Source organism: Triturus cristatus, chromosome 2_1 (genome assembly GCF_964204655.1).
Source record: "Triturus cristatus chromosome 2_1, aTriCri1.1, whole genome shotgun sequence".
Lineage (NCBI taxonomy): Eukaryota > Metazoa > Chordata > Amphibia > Caudata > Salamandridae > Triturus > Triturus cristatus.
This window is the reverse complement of record NC_140581.1, coordinates 16433394-16451361: the sequence shown is the minus strand read 5'-3', so window position 1 is coordinate 16451361 and position 17968 is coordinate 16433394. Positions and strand designations below refer to the sequence as shown.

General features: G+C 48.9%; 1 protein-coding gene across 5 annotated transcripts in view; it reads left to right on the top strand.

Annotated features, from left to right (window-relative positions):
* The window catches only part of TLN1 (talin 1), an 880838-nt gene that overhangs the window by 280935 nt on the left and 581935 nt on the right, over positions 1-17968 (top strand). For all 5 annotated transcript variants that reach the window (XM_085627686.1, XM_085627681.1, XM_085627685.1 and 2 more), the window contains one exon: positions 1442-1518. In XM_085627686.1, the coding sequence (XP_085483812.1) occupies positions 1442-1518 (77 nt within the window). The remainder of the gene's footprint in view (positions 1-1441; positions 1519-17968) is intronic.

Genomic DNA, 17968 nt, shown 5'->3' with positions numbered 1-17968 from the left:
GGGTCACAATAGCAGCCTCTGATGAGCTGTACTGAGCGGGTCACAATAGCAGCCTCTGATGAGCTGTACTGAGCGGGTCACAGTAGCAGCCTCTGATGAGCTGTACTGAGCGGGTCACAGTAGCAGCCTCTGAGCCCTACTGAGCGGGTCACAGATGCAGTCTCTGATGAGCTGTACTGAACGGGTCACAATAGCAGCCTCTGAGCCCTACTGAGCAGGTCACAGTAGCAGCTTCTGAGGAGCTGTACTCAGCGGCTCACAATAGCAGCCTCTGTGCGGTGCTGAGCAGCTCACAATAGCAGCCTTTGAGCTGTACTGAGTGGCTCACAATAGCAGCCTTTGATGAGTTGTACCGAGCAGCTCACAATAAAAGTATTAAATGTTTTGGCTTGAGTTGCTCACAATAGCTGCCAATATCCTGGGCCAACTGGCTCGCAATAGCATTCTTTGCTGAGCTCGACTCAAAATAGCAACCTCAGTGCTGAGCGGTTCTCAATAGCAACCTCAGTGCTGAGCGGTTCACAATAGCAGCCTCTGTGCTGGGCTGAGCAACTTACATTAGCAGCCGCTGATGAGCTAGATTGAGCAGCTCATGATGGCATACTTTGATAAGCTGTGCTGAGCGGGTCACAATACCATCCTTCGAGTTGGGCGGGGCAGCTCACAATAGCAGCCTCCACTGTGCTGGGTTGAGTGGTCCACGATAGCAGCCTCTGATGTGCTGACCAGTTCACAATAGCAGCCACTGATGAGCTGTACGAGCGGCTTACAAAAGCATCATTTGCTCCGTGCGTGCGGCTCACAATAAATAGCATGCTCAGATGTGCTGCGCTTGCACCTTGTTGTTGTCCTGGAAGAAGCCTTTTGTAGTGACGAGATAGGTGACTCCTCCCTTGGACGATAGTGCGCATGGGCATCTACTCCATCCTCCGATAGTTTTTCGCCATGATGGGAAATGATGGAGTTTGTAGTAATAGAAAAGATGTCCATGTGAATGAATCTGAATAAGATAACACTGGAACAGATACAGGTTCCGGGGAGGTGGGTGGGCGTGTGAATCTCTGCAGCTCTACATGCCAAGAACAGATGCATACTGGTAAGTAGCATTTTCCGTTTGAGGCATATGAGCTGCAGAATTCAAACTGTGCATAGACTGTACAGTAGTGTCTCCCCTAGCGGTGGTCACCTGTACACAGAGGGGGAATCTCTGCAGCTCTACATGCCAAGAACAGATGCATACTGGTAAGTAGCATTTTCCTTTCAGAGATTATGAGCAGTTCCTTCGACTTGGGATCCTTCAAGAATTGCCCTCTTCAATCCAACGGTGCTTGTCTCACTGTCTCCTGCCATTGCTAATGCACAACTTTGTGCAACAACTTAAGTATTTGAGGTCTGTTTTTGGTTCTGAATGCATATCAATGATTTGTATATTTCTTCATAGAAAAAGAGCAAAGACCACTTTGGACTGGAAGGCGATGAGGAATCCACCATGCTCGAAGACTCCGTGTCTCCCAAAAAGTAAGTGCAGAACTTTTCTTTGCCGCCCATCTATTCTAATACACACTTTTTTTTTCTAGTTGGATTGTAACCCCTCTCTGTTCAGCCTGGTCTCTAGTGAGACTTCGTCTCTCTCAGGATTACGCTCCTGGGATGTGCTCAAAACCTGAATCCAGCAGGCATTAGAAGGAGAAGTGTAGGAAGCTGGCTCTGTATATATTGCCACTAGGTGGTTCTACAGTGCACAGAGTCCAGGGTTTCCCCAAAAGTGTACACGGCTCAATGTAAAACCGAATGTGCTCTGTTGGAGGTAGTGTGGCAAGCAGCCTCAGGCCTAACACAGAGGAGTGCAAGACATTTATTGCACAGCACTGACCAATAACGGACACACGACTCAAAAAAGGAGATCCACACCAATTTTAGAAAAATATACTCTGTTTTATTTGAAGACCGAGATCTTCACAATAAGGGGAGTACATTTTAAAATAAAAAATACATTTCACTTTTAAAAATTGATACTTAGAACATTTTCTGACGTCCTTATAGATTTTGAAGAGTGCTCCACTGAGACGGTATGTGAGCAGGAGGTGAGTGTTCGTTGGCTGCCTTATGAATTGTCATATTGGCTGGAGTATGTGATGTCACAGAGTGCGGATACTGCATGTCTGTGAAGCATTGATTGGACGTTGAAGAATGCTAGCGGAATATGCCTTGTGACCTGAGAAGGCTTTTGAGGGCAGCAGCCTGGATTATGCCACCCTCTGAGAACCCTCACCTCAATTCCCTCACACTGGCAGTGCAGGCTACGTGTTTTGGTGCAGACTAAACTGAAGATTCGACATGGCACCCATCCCTGGTGCCATGCCCACTGACATTGACTGTGGCATGGGTTAGTCACCGTTCTAGAAGGCTTTGCAGCCCTAAAGGTAGGGTGCACCATACCACCGGTGAGGGCATATCTGCACAACCAATATGCCCCCACAGTGTTTGTGTAATTCACAGGCATTGTAAGCACAGTGAAACCATTTTGAGCATAGGGGCTGGGAGTTTGTCATTCCGAACTCCAGAGCCCCTTGATAGCTCCACTGGAAACTGGGAAGTTAGGTACTGAAGTTCTCAGCACATTAACCCACACTCATGCCAGTGTGGGATTTATTGTAAAATGCACAGCGCGGCATCTTAGAGATGCCCCCAGCAAAATGACCAGCCGTGGTGTGGTTCCTGACTACCAGCCATCTGCCACCACCATACAGATTTCAGAGTGTCCGCTCTTTGGGTCCTGAAACAAAGCCCATCCTGGGCAAAGGTGTCATTGCCCCCGCCCGCTCCACGAAGGGTAAGCTTCAAAGGCCTGCTGCCTTTGTTAGCTACCCCCAGCCTTTTGCTGCTATCAGCAACTGGTCCCCATCAGTTTTGACCCCCATTTAGGGCGGAAGAATCGGTGGGAAAGTTCTAAGCAGGGAAAAGGTGTGCCCACCTTTGCCAACGTCATCCCTCAGGTGGGGGAGGCAAAGTGAAGCACACATCTCAGTCCCCCCCATCTTGAAGATGAGAGGACTCACCCAATCAGGAAGAGGACTATGCCCCCCTCCCTCTGGAAGGTTGTAGGAAAGTGGGTTTCTGTTGCAGTAACCCCCCCCCCCCCCCCCCCCCCCCACACACTTTTTGCCAGACTACTGATGCTCTTTTTCTTGGTGTGCCCCGGGTCCTTGCCAATCAGGACCCCAGGGCCTGTGTTCTTTCCCCAAAAACAAACCAAATTGGCATCTCTGGCCACATGTCAGCCCCTGGTAAATGGTACCACAGGTACCCAGGGCACTGTGACCAGGGAAGACCTCTAAGGGCTGCAGCACTTATTGTGCCACCCTTAGAGGCCCTGTACCTTTACACCCACACACTGCCTTTGCAGACTGAGTGCCTTGGTGCAGAACAAGGTGAAGAGTCAACATGGCACACATCCCTGTATGCCATGCCAACAAACCACTGCCGTGGCATACATCAGTCACCCCTCTTGCTGGGTGCCCTATGCCAGTGGTGAGGGTACAGGTGCATGAGCCCTGTACCCCTACAGTGCCCAAGTCCATTCCTGGGCCCTGCAAGTGCAGTGCTGCCATTAAGAGTATATGGTGCTGGGAGTTTGTCATTACGAACTCTACAGCACCATGATGGCAACACTGAAGACTGGGAAGTTTGGTATCGAACCTCTCAGCACATTAAACCCACACTGATGCCAGTGTGGGATTTAATGTAAAATGCACAACAGAGGGCATCTTAGAAATTCGACCAGCTGCTAGTGACTTGACTGAGTCGCTGCGCAGGCTGCCACCACCAGACATGTTTCTGGACCCCTGGGTCGAGAGCTTGCTGATCTCGGGGGCCTGTAACAATGCACATCCTGGAACGAGGTGCCAAGCTTCCTCCCCCAGGACGGGCAGTGTTCACGAAGGAGAGACTTCAAAGGTCTGCCGCCTTTGTGAGCCTCTCCAGACAATTTGCTGCTTTCAGCAACTGGTCACCACTGGTTCTACCCCCAACTTTGGGCGGGAGAACCGGCGGGAAAGACAAGTGAGGAAGAGAGCTGTGCCCACCTCTGCCTACTCCACCCCTAAGGTGGGGGTGGCGAGGTGAAGCACAACCTCGAGTCCCCGCCATCTTGAGGATGGGGGGACTCAGCCAACCTGTAGAGTGGCAGAATAGGTGGTGTACCCACCCCAGGGAAGGGACCCATTGGTCCCTGTCCTTTATCTACCTATAACGCCCCTAAATTTAGTATTTAGGGGCACCCTGAAACTTCCTTCCTCAGATCCAGCAACCACAAGAAAAATAAGAGAAAAAGGACGAGAAGCCGCGCAGAGCTAACAAGCAGATGACGCCCACTGACTTGGCCCCAGCCCTACAGGCCTGTCTCCCCTCCAACCTGCTTCTGCAAAACCCCGGCGTGTCCAGCGGACACCAACCTCAAAATCCCCAGAGGACCTGCCTGCATTCACTCTCCAAGCTGTTTCTCCTGTGAACACCGTACATGTTCACACTGCAGCTTCTGGTGCCACCAAGAAACCGCAAATCCAGCACACTCTGCACCCTCCGAGCCCGGCCTGTGTTTGAGTGAACAAACACCACAAGAGGGTCCCCCCGGCGATCTTGACCTGAGATCCGGCGACCCCTGACCTGCCTCAAGCCTCCAGACGACGCCTGCAGCCTCAATCCAGGAGACCCCCACTACCGCGACCAGAGCGGGTTAGAAAATCCGATGTCCCAAGGCACCCCTGCACCCGATGCCCCACGGCCTTGTGTGCCCAACCCAGTGGTGCCTAACCATCCCTCTACATCCCAACTTACCCCTCGAAGTGGTGGTCACTCCTGGAAGATCTTCATCCCCGAGCCTGCAGTGTTTCTTTGTCCCGGAGAATCTCCATTGAATTCACCAGGGCACCCGACCTCAAAACTGCACCCGGCTACACTAGCGCAGCTGAGGGTGCCCCTTTGGTGCTAACTTGGTCCCCAACGTGCCCTGAGCTTAACCCTAGGAGCTTTGCTCCCACAACCCTGTGGCCTGCTTGCCAGCAGCCACCAACCGGAGTCTCCATATCCCCCTTAGGATAACATTGGGCCTCAACACTCTGCACCCAGCCGCCCGAGTGCCACTGAAGGTGCACCAATAGTGCATCACTGACCCTGGGAGACCCCTCCGTCTAACCCCAGAAACCGAACTCAAAAGACCGATTACTTTCCTTGAAACCGATAACTCATTTTTCCTCAGAGGATAACATTGACACTTTTTCTCTCAAAATGTTGACTTTTGAAAAATGCTAATATTCCCTAGAAATCAGCCGATTAACCAAAACGCATTTTCTCAACTGGTTTCAGGAAATGTCCCAGTGCTGAATCCAGGATCCAGCACTGAGTAAGAAAAAGTAACGCTAACCTGACTTACCTGCTAAGTGAATTTCCTCCCACAGGATAACATTGTTGATTCGATGTGATAGTTTTTAAGTGTCAACTTTTGAAATACAATAATACATTAATATTCCTTAAAAATCATACCTTTAACCTAAACGCATTTACTCACCTGTTTTCAGGAAATGTCCCAGGGCAGAATCTAGGATCCAGTCCTGTAGTTAGAAAAGTAATCTGAAAAGTAACTAACTGCATTTTTCTTAAAAAGCCAAATCCATTGAATGTACTACACCTGCAATGTGTTGCAAACTGCTTTCTTAAACCTGTAATCAAAACCAGTACCAGTTAGTTACCTGCAATTCTGAACTGTGTTAAAAAAAGTCAAGTACTTCTCCAAAGTATTTATATGCGTACCTGGACCAGGCTTTCTTGGTTCTAGATATAAAACAACAGTATATTTTTTTTATACAAAACAATTGGCCTAGAGTTCAGTCCTTGAGTGTGTGAGACCATTTGCTGACTGAGTGTGTACATCAAATGCTTTACACTGTCCTCTGATACTGCCTTACGGCTCGACCAAGCTACCACTTTAGAGAGTAAGGTTCTTTCTTACTTTAACCTCTGCCAAAACCTCTGGAGACTCTTGGACTCTATACACACTGTACCTTACTTTGGTGCAGTATATATAGAGCCAGTTACTTACACCAGCCATAACGGCCTGTCTCCTCCTCCAACTACACTGCATTGGGACCCATCTCTTCATTGACCTATGCACCCGGCCGCCGCTGAGCGTGCACTCTTTAACTACCCGACCTCTGCCCTGTGTAGGTACTACCAGCCCGATACTGAACTACAAAACAGAGTACTTACCTGTAAGTCACTAAATTTGTTTTTCTGCATAGGAACACATTGAACTGAAACATTACATTGCATAGCCTCTCTTTAAATTTGCAAAACTCTAAAAACTGTAATTGATTGGCATTCACAAAGTTTTCTAAAAACAGTTAAGTATTAACTGCATTTAACAAAGTCAAATTGCATTTTTGTAAAGTATTGGCAGTCTTGCAAACTGTATAAATTACCTGCACTAAGGGATTCTTGCTTCTAGTAATAAAAAAACCAAGGTAACAACTTTTTATACAAAACAATTGGTTTGAGTTCAGTCTTTGAGTGTGGGACATCATTTCTTGCCTGAGTGTGTACAACAAATGCTTAACACTACCCTCTGATAAAGCCTTACTGCTCGCCCACACTACCACAAAGGAGAGTAAGATGCTATCTACTTTTACCTCCGCCTACCTTTGGGGTTCCTCTGGACTCTGTGCACACTATACCTCCTTTTGGTACAGTATGTTCGAGGCATGTGGGCTGCTGAATTCATATCTGTGCATAGATCGCCGCCTAGTGTTGGGTCCGGATGTTTGCACGTTGTTGTCCTGGAAGAGTCTTCGAAGTATCCTTGGATAGGTGACTCCTCCCCTGGACTACAGTGCGCATGGGCATCCTCTCCATCCTCAGATTGTTTTTTTCCGCCATTGGGTTCGGATGTGCTATCTTAGCTCAAGTTAGGAAAATATTTTTTCGAGGCCAAAAGGCCTTTAGTTTGCGTCGGTACTGTTTATCGATCGGGTTTCGATACAATCCTGTTAGTTTACTAACTTTCAGCACCGACTTTTTTTCGCATTTACCTGTCCATCGACTACTTCGACGATGGAATCGAGGACGCCATTCAAAAGGTGTCCGGTATGCAATGCGAAGTACCCACACATCGACGTCCATCCGGTGTGCAACAAATGCCTTTCGCCGGACCACGACGAATCGACATGCATGGCCTGTGCCCGGTTCCGTTCCAAGAAGACTCTGCGGAATCGACGAGCGGCGAGACTCGAGGCGCAGCACGCGGCACCGGCCCCAACAGACATCTTCGACGAGGCCGAAGACGTCGAGGAATTAGAAGTCTTGCCCTCCAGTCCCGTTTCCGAACACGAACCCGGATCGGACGAGGTAGACGAGTCACTCTTCCACAGAGGTGAAGACGACACCGAGGTAGGAGACGACGAGGAGGCCTTAGGGGCCGAAGAGAGTAGCTCCAATGATGAACAAGGCCTACCTGTTCAAACCGTTGAAACACCAGTGCCACAGCCTATGGCTCCGGTCGAGGGATCGCCTTCGGGCCTTACCCGAGACCCATCCCGCAGTTCTTCGGCTCCGCCCTCGGGCCCGGCCTCGGACGTTCAGCGGCAGCCATTACTACATAAACAGGCTGGTTTCCCTACCACAAAACCGAAACCGAAAGCTGCTCCGGTTCCACCGAAACCGAAACTGAAAGTGGCGCTGGTCGGATCGAGGCCTTCGACGCCAGCGCACCGCGTCGGCACCGACCGCACCAAGAGGGACTTCGGTGCCGAACTTGAAGCGGGCGACGTTGGAGTCGACAAACGGAAAAAAGCCATCGGCACCGACAAACCTGCTCGGCTACCGGCACCAACGACACCAAGGGCCGTACCGCCTGCTGTGTCTCGCATCGCTCCCTCGACGACACCTAAGCCTCAGGTATCGAAGACTTCGACGGTGATCTCTGCACCTCGACTCGATGAACCGCCGGCGCCGAAAAAATCCACGGCCGCCTCTACGAGCCTGGCCGGTGCCAAAGCCTCGAAGGCGCCCCAAGTACGACCTGGTGCGACGCAAGGCAGCAAAACCACAGCTGTCCTCCAGGACACGTCGGGTTCCGGTTCGATCGGAGCTCCAGCAGCCTCTTCGGTGCCGGCCAACATTACCTTCGGCTTGCCTCCGTCGACAATCCCAAAAATGTTCCAACTCAGGACACGGGTCACCCAACCTACGGTCACACCTGCTGAGACGTCTCCGGCACGTATCATCGACGCCGACACTGGCAGGATGATTCTCCACGACCGAAGGATAACTTCGGAGCAGCCATTGGACCCTTTCAGGATCCCACTAAAAAGGAAGTTGCCTGCAGAATCGGAACCTCTCCTTTATGAACCCTTCCATTCATCCTACCAGGATCCACACCGGTTCTCCCCCACACGCTCCGATACGGATGCATTGGAGGACTACATGGATGACCAAGTCCCCTACCATGTAGACACGGACCCTGATGACCAGCAGGACCCTGATCAAACTTGGGGCGACCCTGCAGACTCCAGTGCACCTCTCGATGCACAGGACCAACAACTCTATGGGGCAAAAACATCTCCTACGGAGGATACTGCGGCGTTCAACGCTCTTATCGAACGTGCTGCAAATAACCATGGGGTACAGCTTCACTCTGATACCATCGAAGATGACTTTCTAATGGACACCTTTGCATCCTCAGAAAGACATGTAAAGACTCTGCCAATGTTGAAGGGGGTCCTCAAACCAGCCAAGGACATTTTCAAAGAACCCACCAGGGCACGAGTGATAAACCCCAGGATTGATAAAAAATACAGATCAGCACCTGGGGATCCTACTTACATCAGAGGACAATTACCACTCGACTCCATCGTCGTAGCGAATGCACGCAAGAGGGCACACTCGCAAACGACAGGTGACGCTCCTCCCCCGGACAAAGAGTCCAAGGTGTTAGAAACCTCTGGCAAGCGAGTTGCCGCCCAAGCTGCCAACATATGGCGCATAGCCAACACTCAAGCGCTCCTTGCTCGCTATGATAGAGCGCACTATGACACACTGGAGCAAATATTCCAACATCTCCCTGACCAGTTCAAGGAAGGCGCAGAAATGCTCATCAGAGAAGGACAGCTACTAACGAACGCTTCCATCAAATGCGCACTAGATGCTGCAGACACGGCTGCCAGAGCCATAAACACAAGCGTCATGCTGCGACGACATGCCTGGCTACGGATCTCAGGATTCAAGCCTGAGGTACAAAACAATATACTGAACCAGCCCGTCAACCCCGACTATTTATTCGGGCCAGAGGTTGACACCACCCTCGAAAAGATAAAAAAGGACACGGACACTGCAAAGTCCATGGGCGCCCTACAAACTCAGTCCTTTCGGAGCGGCTCCTTTCGTCGCCCCGGAAACAAGGGAGCAGGTAGAGGACAGGGGTCACAACAAACATATAACAAAGGCAATACACAGACCACCTATGATAAAAACACCCGAGGTGGATATCGTGGCTCCAGCACAAAGGGCAGAGGACGCGGCTACGGCAACACCAGGTCCTCCCCCAAGAACAAGCAGTGACGCCCTCTCCCTTCCTCCCGACCACATAACACCTGTCGGGGGAAGGCTACAAAGGTTCCTGTCCACGTGGAATTCCATCACCACGGACAGGTGGGTCAAAGATATTGTAAAATACGGTTACTGTCTGGAGTTAACCTCCACTCCACCCACAATACCACCAAGAAGCCGTCCTATGTCCTCAGAGCACTTAACGCTCTTACAGCAAGAAGTGCAAAGTATGCTTCTAAAAAGCGCTATAGAGGTCGTACCCATCCACGAGCAGGGTGCGGGAGTGTACTCCCTCTACTTCTTAATTCCAAAAAAGGACGGGTCGCTCAGACCTATATTAGACCTGAGACCCCTGAACCAGTACATTCTTTCAGAGCACTTTCACATGCTCACTCTACAGCAAGTCCTTCCGCTTCTCAAGCAGGGAGACTTCCTAGCCACACTGGACCTCAAGGATGCGTACTTTCACATACCCATCCACCCCTCACACAAAAAATACCTCAGGTTCACTGATCAGGGGCAGCACTATCAGTTCAAAGTCCTTCCCTTCGGCGTGACAACAGCGCCCAGGGTTTTCACGAAGTGCCTAGCTACGGTGGCAGCACATCTACGGAGGCAGCATATACACGTCTACCCCTACCTAGACGACTGGCTCGTTCAAGCGAAGTCAGCCCAGCAATGTGCAAGCCACATGTCCCGCACCATTCACCTTCTTCACAGTCTGGGATTCTCACTAAATTATCCAAAGTCCCATCTCCAGCCCGCACACGTACAACAGTACCTAGGTGCGACTATAGACACTCTGGCGGCCACAGCTCAGCCAAATTTAGTGAGGATCAACAGCATACAACTGCTGATCTCCAAGTTCAAACCCAATCACTCACTTCCAGCGCGAGTGTTTATGCAGTTGATAGGCATGATGGCCTCCTGCATCTTCATAGTCCCGCACGCGAGATTACATATGCGCCCACTTCAGGAGTGCCTAGCACGTCAGTGGAATCAGGCTCAAGGACAGTTAAAGGACCTAGTGTTGGTGAGCGGTCGGGCATACAACTCTCTGCATTGGTGGAATCCACAAAACCTTTGCAAGGGCCGACCATTCCAAGAGCCTGTCCCACAGATAGTACTGACAGCGGACGCGTCTCTCCAGGGATGGGGAGCTCATGTACTCCACTACACAGTGCAAGGACTATGGACAACACAACAAAAGAAGTTGCACATCAACCTTTTGGAATTGATGGCAATCTTCCTAGCCATGAAGGCATTCAAAGTACATCTATGCAACAAGGTCGTGTTGATCCGGACGGACAACATGACCGCAATGTACTACATACAGAAACAGGGAGGAACACACTCTCCACAGTTGTCTCATCTGGCTTAGAGCATGTGGAAGTGGGCCATTCAAAGGAACATGTTCCTCATGGCGGAACACCTCCCTGGCAAGGACAACCAGATGGCGGATCTGCTCAGCAGACACAGCCACCAGATGCACGAGTGGGAGTTACACCCATCAGTACTCCAACCGTACTTCCAGCAGTGGGGTCATCCGGAGATAGACCTATTCGCGACAAGCGAAAACGCAAAATGCCAAAGCTTCGCCGCCAGATTCCCACATCCGCAGTCGCAGGGCAATGCGATATGGATGAACTGGTCCGGCAGATTTGCGTACGCTTTTCCCCCAGCGCCATTGATACCGCTGGTGGCTCGCAAACTCCGACAACACTCCCTGACACTCGTCCTAGTTGCTCCCACGTGGGCACGCCAGCCGTGGTACACCACCTTCCTCGAACTTTCCGTGGTGCCGCATCAAAGGCTGCGGATCAAACCCGCGCATTTGACGCAGAACCATGGAGAGGTTCAGCACCCAGATCCGCAACAGCTGAATCTGGCGATCTGGCTCCTGAAGTCCTAGAGTTTGGCTATCTCAACCTGCCACCTGACTGTATGGACATCATCAAGGAGGCCAGGAGACCCACTACCAGAGCTTGCTATGCAGCCAAATGGAAAAGGTTCGTCATTTGTTGCGGTAATAATGACATCAACCCGCTGGACGCATCCATCCAAAACATCATCTGTTATCTCTTACACCTATATCGATGCAATCTGGCGTACACCTCTATACGTGTCCATTTGACCGCAATCTCAGCCTATCTGCAAACCAGGCAGCACCTCTCTCTATTCAGAGTGCCTGCCATCAAAGCATTCTTGGAAGGACTCAAACGAGTCATTCCACCAAGCCACCCACCGGCTCCAATGTGGAACCTCAACTTGGTCCTCACACGCCTGATGGGTCCACCCTTTGAACCTCTACACTCATGCGAGATTCAATTCCTTACCTGGAAAGTGGCCTTCCTTGTAGCGATCACTTCCCTAAGAAGAGTTAGTGAACTCCAGGCACTAACCGTTCAAGAGCCATTTATACAGGTTCACACCAACAGGGTCGTACTACGTACCAACCCCAAATTCATGCCCAAAGTAATATCGCAGTTCCACATGAATCAGACTATTGAACTGCCAGTTTTCTTCCAAAACCCACAAACTGTTGCAGAAAGGGCACTACATACACTAGATGTCCGGAGGGCCCTCATGTACTACATCGATAGGACTAAACCCTTCAGGAAGACAAAACAACTGTTCGTTGCCTTTGCCCCACACCACAAAGGTAACGCCATCTCCAAAGCAGGGATAGCCAGATGGATAGTTAAGTGTATTCAAATCTGTTATCAAAAAGCAAAACGCACATTAACTATTCCACCACGAGCCCACTCAACACGTAAGTTGGGGGCTTCCATGGCCTTCCGAGGAAATATTCCCCTGCATGATATATGCAGAGCAGCCACATGGTCCACTACACACACATTTACAAAACACTATTGCGTAGATGTGCAGTCAAAACAGCAGGCAGCTGTAGGACAGGCTGTTCTCAAAACACTTTTTCAGACCGCTGCAGCTGGCACGGGTAGCCGCCGCCAATAGAGGGCACTGCTATGTATTCTATGCACAGATATGAATTCAGCAGCCCACATGCCTCGAACTGAATATGCTACTTACCAGTATGCATCTGTTCTTGGCATGTAGGGCTGCTGACATTCATATCGCCCTCCCTCCTCCCCGGCGCCTGTCGCAGCTGCAGCTCTCAGAATTACTGCAAGCATGGTCATCACTTTCTGTATCTACTCCATCACTGCCACAATGGCGAAAAACAATCTGAGGATGGAGAGGATGCCCATGCGCACTGTAGTCCAGGGGAGGAGTCACCTATCCAAGGATACTTCGAAGACTCTTCCAGGACAACAACGTGCAAACATCCGGACCCAACACTAGGCGGCGATCTATGCACAGATATGAATGTCAGCAGCCCTACATGCCAAGAACAGATGCATACTGGTAAGTAGCATATTCAATACAGAGCCAGGTTCCTATATATACCTCTGGGATCCACTGGACTCTATGCACACTATACCTCCTATTGGTACAGTATATACAGAGCCAGCTTCCTATATATACCTCTCGGATCCACTGGACTCTGTGCACACTATACCTCCTTTTGGTACTGTATATGCAGAGCCAGCTTCCTATATATACCTCTCGGATCCACTGGCCTCTGTGCACACTATACCTCCTTTTGGTACAGTATATACAGAGCCAGGTTCCTATATATACCTCTGGGATCCACTGGCCTCTGTGCACACTATACCTCCTTTTGGTACAGTATGTACAGAGCCAGCTTCCTATATATACCTCTGGGGATCCACTGGACTCTGTGCACACTATACCTCCTTTTGGTACTGTATATGCTGAGCCAGCTTCCTATATATACCTCTGGGATCCACTGGCCTCTGTGCACACTATACCTTCTTTTGGTACTGTATATGCAGAGCCAGCTTCCTATATGCACCTCTGGGATCCACTGGCCTCTGTGCACACTATACCTTCTTTTGGTACAGTATGTACAGAGCCAGCTTCCTATATATACCTCTGGGGATCCACTGGAATCTGTGCACACTATACCTCCTTTTGGTACTGTATATGCTGAGCCAGCTTCCTATATATACCTCTGGGATCCACTGGCCTCTGTGCACACTATACCTTCTTTTGGTACTGTATATGCAGAGCCAGCTTCCTATATATACCTCTGGGGATCCACTGGACTCTGTGCACACTATACCTCCTTTTGGTACAGTATATACAGAGCCAGCTTCCTATATATACCTCTGGGGATCCACTGGACTCTGTGCACACTATACCTCCTTTTGGTACTGTATATGCAGAGCCAGCTTCCTATATATACCTCTCGGATCCACTGGACTCTGTGCACACTATACCTCCTTTTGGTACAGTATATACAGAGCCAGCTTCCTATATATACACGTCTGGGGATCCACGAGACTCTGTGCACACTATACCTCCTTTTGGTACAGTATATACACAGCCAGCTTCCTATATATACCTCTCGGATCCACTGGACTCTGTGCACACTATACCTCCTTTTGGTACTGTATATGCAGAGCCAGCTTCCTATATATACCTCTCGGATCCACTGGACTCTGTGCACACTATACCTCCTTTTGGTACAGTATATACACAGCCAGCTTCCTATATATACCTCTGGGGATCCACTGGACTCTGTGCACACTATACCTCCTTTTGGTACAGTGTATACAGAGCCAGCTTCCTACAGTTGTCTTTCGCGGCGTGTGGTTGGAGAACAGAAGCTGTCTCAGCTGTTAGAATGATGCAGCCTGTGTTCAGTTACTTTAAGTTTATGGTTAGTTCTGGTTGTTTATGGTTAGTTATGGTTAGTTATGGTTAGTTCTGGTTGTTTATGGTTAGTTATGGTTACAGTTATTGTGAGAAAGTGCCTCTTTTGACATGTTTAGCCCCCACCTTTTGCCTAGTTTTGATGTAGTTATGACTGTAGTGCAGAGTGCCCCTGCTATCCAGGTCCCCTGTGCCGTTGGTTCTTTTAAAAAAAATCCACAATTGGTACTTCTGCCCCCTGTCAGTCCCTAGTAAATGGTACCCAGAGTACCCAGGGCCTGTGAGCTGAAGAGGATCCCTTGGGACCCCTCAGTGGGACCATACCACTCCCTTGCAGCTTGCATGCCCTGTGAGGAGAAAAACTACAAAGTCTACATGGCACCCTGGCTGGGTGCCATGCCAGCACTGCCTGAAGGCACAGGTAAGCCCCCTCTCTAGCAGGCCTTACAGCCCTAAGGCAGCATGCACTATACCACAGGTGTGAGCATATCTGATTGAGTATATATGCCCCTACAATACTTAAATATTGTAAGTGCCGGGAAGCCATGAAGAGTACATGGGCTGGGAATTCAACAACCCGAGTTCCCCAGCACCATGATGGCTTCACTGAAACAAGCAGTGTTTGGCACCAAACAACTCCTTGTAATAAATCCCCACTGTTGCCACTGGGAATTTAGAAGAGAGAGATTAGTCGTAAGCCATCTTTGTTTTTTTTTTGTGGTTTTTTTTTTTGTGGGCAATGTGTTCCTTGAGGCTGATGTTGGTGTCCAGGGTGAGTCCGAAACACTTGGTCTTCCGTGAAAGTTGGGGCTTGAAGCTGTGAAGGTTCACATCATTGAGCCAGGCATATACTGTTTCTTGTTTGTTTTTTCTTGGCAAATAGCAGGCATTCTTTCTCGGTTGGGTTGAGCTTCCGGTGCTGGACATCCAGGTCTGGATGATGTGCGAGCAGTGTTTGAGGGGTTGGATGTCTGCAGCAGAAGAGACTTTGAAGTAGTCGTCTTTCAAGGGCCTAGTAGGGAAACCTATTGCTGTAATCTGTGAGTTGGACACCAAGTGGCTCTATGTAAAGGTGGAAGCTGACAGCAGACAGTAAAGAACCCTGGGGTTCTCGACAGATGATGGGGATCTTTTGTGACATGGAGGTGCTCATGTGAACAAACTGGTGTTGTTTGTAAAGGTAGGAGCTGAAGCAGTGAAGGACATTGCCAATGAATTTCATTCGAGACGCCAGGGTGCGTATAAGGGTTGAGTGGCCTACTGTGTCGCGGGCAGCTGAGATGTTTGGCAATATTCAGAGCGGGGTCATCTTCATCTGTGGTCAAAAGGGCGTAATCTGCAGTGTGTCAAAAAGCAGTCTCTCTGCTGCAGCGTGATCTGAAGCCAGGCTGGTAGTCCAGCAGGGGATAGATCACATTGAAGTCTTCTTTGAGTTGAACATAGACTGCTTTTTCAATGATTTTTCCAATGATTGCTAGGTGGATGATGGGCCGGTAGTTTGTGAGATCATCAGGGTTTAGTGTAGGTTTCTTTAGGAGTGGGAGGATCTGGCCTGTCATGAGAGCTGAGAAGATGCCGCGAGTCTGGAAGACATTGACAGTGGTGAGTAGAAGTAAGACGGTGTCTCCAGAGAGAGCTTTAATGAAGTGTGAGGGTAAGACGTCTTCTTAATAAGACGTGGCTCTGAGGGAGCTGAATATATCAAGTTCTGGGAGAGATGGGCATTACGGGATTTTACCGGAATCGCTGCTTTGAGATGAGGCAGGCTTGGTCTTGTAGATGTACTGTTGGAGCTTCTGTATTTTTTCTCTGGAGAAGAGGTGATGGCATTACATTTTTCTGTGGTGTGGTGAAACAAGTGGGTCCCCCAGCGGGTAGAGGCAGTGCATGATTGTCTTACACAGCATTCTGCTTGTCAGTGGCGTCAGATGGTGTTAGTATAGTTCTTTGGTTTGGCTGATGTGATGAACTGGGGGACTTCAGTATCAACGGGTCATCAGAGTACCGCTGTGCTGAAGGCTAGGGCTTGCACTTGTGTGTTGTGGTTGGGGTGAGGATGTTCACATAGTTTTCAAATAATTGTTTACGTTTAGAACAGTGTTGGCAGTGGAACCTGGAGTTGATGGGGTGAGATACAAGTTCAAGCATTCAAAGACATCCCTTCCTGGAAGCGTTGTACCTGTTTTTGGGTGATGTCTAAGCCAATCTTAAGGACATACCGATGGATGGATCACACATCTGCTACAAGGTCGCCTGCATACTGGAGTGCTTTGAACGGTGGTGGGCTGCAGCCAGTCCTTGTCAATGTTCGCAACAGTACGCAATTTGAGGTTGTTTTCAGAGAAGTCTTTGAATGATCAGAAGGGTTGGTCTTCTTTTTTATGTTGGCCTTGGTTTGTTGCTAGGATGCTCATGAGGAGAACAGTGATGGCTCTAGTCGAGGGGTGTGGGTGGTTTGCTTTGATTGTTGGTGATGTTGAGGACAAGGTCGATGTGAGAAAGTGGCTCTGTATATACTGTTCCTTAATAGGTACAGGGTGTACAGAGTCCACAGACCCCAAGGGTTTAACAGAGGTTAAAGTTTGATATAATCTTACTCTCTAAAGTGGTGGCTTGGTCGAGCAGTAAGGTAGTACCAGAGGACAGTGTAAAGCATTTGTTGTACACACTCAGTCAGTAAATAGTTCCACACACTCAATAACTGCACTCTAGGCCAATGGTTTGTATATAAAAAATATATGCTTGTTTTATTTTAGAACCAACACTTGGAATTAAAATATACTTTCTCGACAGGAGATGTTTCATAAAAATACTTTTGTATATGCAATAGACTTTTTAGTAAACAGTTACAAGTAGTTGCAGTAGGCAACTCTATTTCTAAACACAATACATTGAGCTCAATGATAAATTCAAATTATAGCAATAGATTACTTTTTAGATTGCTTTTGTAATTCCAGGCCTGGATCCTAGATCCAGTCTTGGGTCAGTTCTCAGAATCAGTTGTTGAAAGTCGACTTTGGTACTGTAATGATTTTTAACTAATATTTAGCTATTTTAAAAGTTAGCACTTAGAAAATATTTCAGAGCAAACCATCAATGATTCCCTATGGAAGGAAATGTAGGTTACAGGTACAGTAGGTTATCGTTACTTTTGTAATCCAGTACTGGGTGTCTAGACTCAGTACTGGGACCTTTATCCAAAACAGGTAAGTAATTACGTTTTCAGATGTTGTACGATTTTTGAAGAATATTTAGAAATTGCAGAAATCAACAATTTCACAGACAAAAACAGTCAATGGTTTCCTATGGAAGAAAAATGAGTTAAAGGTAAGTATAGTTGTGGGTACTTTTCAGAGTCAGCGCTGGGCAACAAGATCCAGCACTGGGAGCTCACCTAAGAGCAGGTGAGTAAATTCGTTTTTGGTACTCGGCTGATTTTTGGTGAATATTTGAAGATTTGAAAAGTCCACACTTAGAAGAAATTTCAGGAAAAAGCCAGTCAATGTTACCCTATGAGGAAAATAGAGTTTGCGGTTTAAGGGTAAGTACTCGACTGGCAGAGTTGAGGTTCTGGGCATAGACTCAGGGGTCCCCCAGTGTCAGGTAGGTA